Here is a 4,875-nt window from a genome sequence, read left to right on the forward strand (position 1 = left end):
AACCTGGACCCAACCATGCCAGAAAAATGCCCCACATAATCAAAACCACTGTTCTTAGCTTTGTCACCCTTAAGTATGTGTGTCTCGGCATAATATAGTCCCAAATTAAGAACTACAGTGTTTTATACTGTAGTTCTTCATTTTTTTTTATATTGTATTGATTGAAGTTATTTATTATATGTATTTCAATGGAATATATGGAGGAAAAGTGAAACACTAAAGACATAAGTTCTGTTTATAGAAAAAAAGTTTATTAGGGTATTTTTTTTATGTACAAGCAATGTGATGACATGATGCACAGTTCTGTGTACAGTGAAATGTCTCCTTATAACTTTAATTCAGTTCCAAATCTCTGAATGGAAAAAAACTCAGTGAAAGGCCAGAACTAAGCTCACACACAGATTACAAAGGTTTATATGTAAACCTCACTGCAGGACAGACACTACCACTCCAAAAATCCTTAAATGAATAAAGACACATGGGTGCAGAATCCATCTTTCCATTTAACATATTTGTTATGGATAATGAAATGAAGTATACAGACAAGAAAAAGGAAAAAAACTTTGTGCACAATCTAATCAGACTATCATTCCTGTTCCAGTTGTTTGTGTGTTACTTCATGTGACAAGGTGGAAGTGCATATTTACAGCTGTTTAGGCTATCTCTAGGTTTTCTTGTGAAGGTTGTATAGCACATCTCTGAAACGAGTTATGTTTTGTTTGACCCCTCAACACACCTTAATTACGTTCTGTCTAGCTCTATCTATCTCACTGTCTGTTTTTGTGTCACTGACTGCAGAAATAGAGTGCCCAGTGTACAAGGTCTCCTGAGAGTTGCAGTCAAGGCAACACTCCTAACTCTGCCTCATAAATGACACTAGACAGCAACAATTGTTTATCTAAAAGTGTTTATCTGTGTTCACACATATGTATGTGAACATCTATGTGTTGTACACATGTGTGTGTGTGTGTGTGAGTGTGTTTGTGCCATCTTTGCCATTCCTGTGGCTGATGTTGTGTGCCTCAGCATCAGACCCCATCAAGTCGTGAGGGGTCAAATACAGAAAAAAGGGCAAAAGAAGAAAAGAGAAGAGATTAGAACACTCTACTCAGCCAAACAGCATGTGAAGTGAAAGAGCCAGAAGAGAGAGAGAGAGGAGATACAGAAATGAGGGAGATGCAGAAGAAGAGGAAGGGAGAATCTGTGAGTCGTCGCAATCGAGCTCAAAGCATCGGACTGAGGTTGCATCTTCGTTGCCGTAGTTGGCCCAGTACTCTTCGGGCTCGAGTTTTGGCAAGGCAGCCTCCTCCGGTGTCAGCTCGTACTTAGATGCTGAAGCTGCAGCTGCTGCTACAGCTGCAGAATGGGCATTCTTCACTGAGGAGAAGGGGAAGGCCTTGGGGAGCTCAGCGTTCTTCTGGTAAGCACCCTTGGCTGAGGCAACTGGTTTGTTCTTGGAGAACCACCAGCGTGTCTTGGTGCTGAAGGTGGTGGTGGTGGTGCCAGTCAGAGAGCCGGGATCAGGAAGTGGGCAGGTGGCAAAGTCGAGCTCACGCAGGAAGCGGAGGTCCTGGCCTTGGCGTGCTGAAGGCGAGGTGCAGATCAGCTCAGAGCTGGAGACACGTGCATCACGGAACCACTGCCAGAGAGAGCGTGCCTCGCAGCCGCATGCCCATGGGTTGTCATTGAGGCGCAAGAACTGCAGGCCTGCTGTGTCTTTCAGCGTCTGGCCAGGCAGTTCACGCAGTGCATTGTTGAACAAGTAGAGGATGGTGAGGCGGCCCAGGTCACGGAAGGCGCGGCGGTGCACCTGGCGGATGCGGTTTTCATGCAGAAGCAGCCGGTCAAGGTTGACCAGGCCACGGAAAGCATTCTCAGAGACTATGCGAAGACGGTTGCCGTGCAGAAACAGATGCGTGAGGTTGACCAGGTCAGAGAACACACCATCAGGCAGGTGGGTCAGCTGGTTCTCCTGCAGATAAAGGAACTGCAGGCTGTAAAGCTTGCGGAACACATCTGCAGGCAGCTCAGTCAGACCACACCGGTGCATGTGCAGGCTTTGTAGCCTCTCAAGGCCCCGGAATGCACCACCATCCACTTGCCTTAAGGACGGGTTGTCCCCAAGATCCAGCTCTTCTAGCACACGCAGGGTACTGAAGGCACCTGCCTCAATCCAGGAAATGTTGTTTGAATACAGCCAAAGGACCTAAAATGGAGAGAAATGAAATGAAATGAAAAGAATGAAATTGGAGGAAAAAATGCAGTATATTTCTATTGGCATAGCCGCAGTTCAACTTTAATGCCACAGAAAAAGTTTAACTTGCCTGTGTCTCAAAACCAAAGGAGTCTGCCCTGAGCTCGGTGATGCGGTTGTTCTGCAAGAAAACACGCTGGGAGTCATAGGGCACGCCAACAGGGACAGAGGAGAAGTTCTGAGACTGGCAGCTGACAGTCATGGGCATGTGATAGCACACACACAGTCTTGGACATGCTTTCCCTGGAGCACAGTGACATGCCAACAGCCATAGCACCAGCCATAGAGACAGACCACCTGAGAGAGAGAGAGAGAGAGGACAAGATTATAAACAAGACCAACAATGTAAAACCACTGCTTTCTCTTCTCAGGAGAAAGACAGGTGACACAGGCACTGATTTTATGTCAACATACAACCTGCCTTAAACAACCCCATGCTAACTGATGCTGGAGACTTGATACCTGTTTCTGTTTCCCGCGCACCTCAAACCTCGCACGCCGATAAAAGACTTCCCACCAAGTATCCTGAACTGTGTCTAAAGATGTGTGAAACAACAAGGTCGGATTTGCGTCACGTGCGTGAAAGAGGAGCGACTGGTATTAAAGTTTAAGCGCGCGGCTCTGTGGGCTCCGGTGACACTGCACAATAACGTGCCGCTTAAAACAGCGCAGTGCGTGAATTATTCATGCCGCGCGCATTCATCTTCTGTGCGCAAAATTTTCCAATTGCGTAGGCCGTGACCCCGGTGTTGCACGGTTCGGCGGACAAACACAGTGTCCATTGCGCAGGAAGGCACGTCATGTTAAAAACGAATATGCATGCTGTGAGACTTACTGCAAAAGAAAGTGTATCAGATTGCTGTGCTGCCCTGCCAAATGTCTGAACGATCAGTGGTGATGATTATCAGTTAAAGTCACAAAAAAGATACACAGACTAACTCTAACCCTAACTTTCGTAATTTTTTAACAAATTGCAAATGCGGGTGAAATCATTCAGGCGCTTTCAAGTATTAGAAAAAAAGTTTCTTTAACAGTTCTTTGTAGTGCGTCACCAACAGACGATTTAATGTGCATTAACGACACAACCATAATTCCAATAAGAACAACCAGTTATTTCTGGTGTATGTGTAGCGACTGTTACACATCACTGTTATATTATTATCATTATTAACATGAGCAAACAAATAGAAAAGTCATATCGATACTCACTCTTGAAGCTGAGCGCATGAGAGATGCGTTGACGCCGCGCGGCACTACGAGTTTCCATCCTGAACCAAAGCCTTGAGCGAGTTAGCCTGAGCGAAGAAAGCCTGCTATCTCTGCTTCTGGTTAGCTCTGGAGCTCGAGCTCGGACCGCAGCGACTGAGGAACAGCACCAGCACCGGTGCGCTTTATAGCAGGAGCGCGCGGAGGCGGGTGTGCGCGGCTCCGGGATCTCTCATACGTAATGCGCGCGAGGGCGCAATGAAAAGAGGAGGAAGCGGTTTGTGTGTGTGTGAGAGAGAGAGGAAGACCAAACTTGCTCGTGTTTTCGCGCACAATGGACCGTCATTCTCCCGTGAGTGCAATTAGAATAAGAGAAGATTTTCAGTATGTAGGCATTTCCAGAGGAAATATCTCAAGTAACAAAAAAGGCAGCATCCGGAAACCTGAAGAATGATGCCTTATAATAATAATAATAATAATAATAATAATAATAATAATAATAATAATAATAATCAGGGACTATGCCACTACAATATTTTTTTTACCAAGTTATCTAGCTAGTCATCTTTGTCACTTTTTAATAACTGAATCGAATTTTATTTTTCTTTAGTTTTATGTATAGCCATACAGTCATCAGAAGTTCCACCTCTCTCTACTGTATCACGATTATGCTTTAATTACTGGAACATTCTATTTATCTATGAATGGTCCATGGTTACTAATATGTTTATTGTGGCACTTGATGAACCCTTAAAAAGTACCAAATTGTACTTTTCCATGTCAATTCATGTTTTGTACCATTAATACCTTCAATTAGATAAAGATTTAAAAGTAAAGAGTACATTGATAGTCCTTAAGGTGGTCTTTTCTATGTGCATCTCTCTCAGTTAGGTAACTTTAATGATCTGTAATGGTGAGAAACACATGTTAAAGGTAGAAAATAAGTTCCATTCATGTTACCACACAAGAAACAAGGTACAACAAGTATAGATGAGTACCTGTATTTCTTAGTTTGGCAGCAATGTTGTATGTTAAACCCTAATGCTATCTGATACTATATGTGTATAATGCTTATGTTTATAAACTTTTGTCTATTATATATTTAAGCATGGTACTGCTGTAGTGTAACAGTGGTATGATAAGTTTGGCATTTAATCATTAAGTTTTACTGTGCTGCTTCATATTGCCTGTTGTTATTACCTGTGAACATGGCAGAATCATTATGAACCTTGATTACAGCTATTTTATTATAAAAAATTTTTTAAAAGAAAACAACAATTAAAAACAACAATTTTTGTAAAGTTATAATGGGAAAAAGTTAGCTTAGACTTGTCTATATTAAGACATCAAAAGGTGTAATAAAGCCTATTTTCATTAATTTGTGTGTGTGTGTGTGTGTGTGTGTGTATGCGTGT

At 43.0% G+C, this 4,875-nt stretch overlaps 1 protein-coding gene across 1 annotated transcript; it reads right to left on the bottom strand.

Moving 5' to 3' along the window:
- Positions 1-239: 239 nt before the first annotated feature.
- rtn4rl2b (reticulon 4 receptor-like 2b) lies at positions 240-3,628 on the bottom strand. Its single transcript, XM_058396451.1, has 3 exons — positions 3,464-3,628; positions 2,325-2,551; positions 240-2,206 (listed from the first exon to the last, which is right to left on the bottom strand). Exons 1-3 carry the CDS (start codon positions 3,519-3,521, stop codon positions 1,109-1,111), a joined length of 1,383 nt encoding a protein of 460 aa, XP_058252434.1. The 5' UTR covers positions 3,522-3,628; the 3' UTR covers positions 240-1,108.
- Positions 3,629-4,875: the final 1,247 nt, after the last annotated feature.

Source organism: Hemibagrus wyckioides, linkage group LG08, assembly GCF_019097595.1.
Source record: "Hemibagrus wyckioides isolate EC202008001 linkage group LG08, SWU_Hwy_1.0, whole genome shotgun sequence".
Lineage (NCBI taxonomy): Eukaryota > Metazoa > Chordata > Actinopteri > Siluriformes > Bagridae > Hemibagrus > Hemibagrus wyckioides.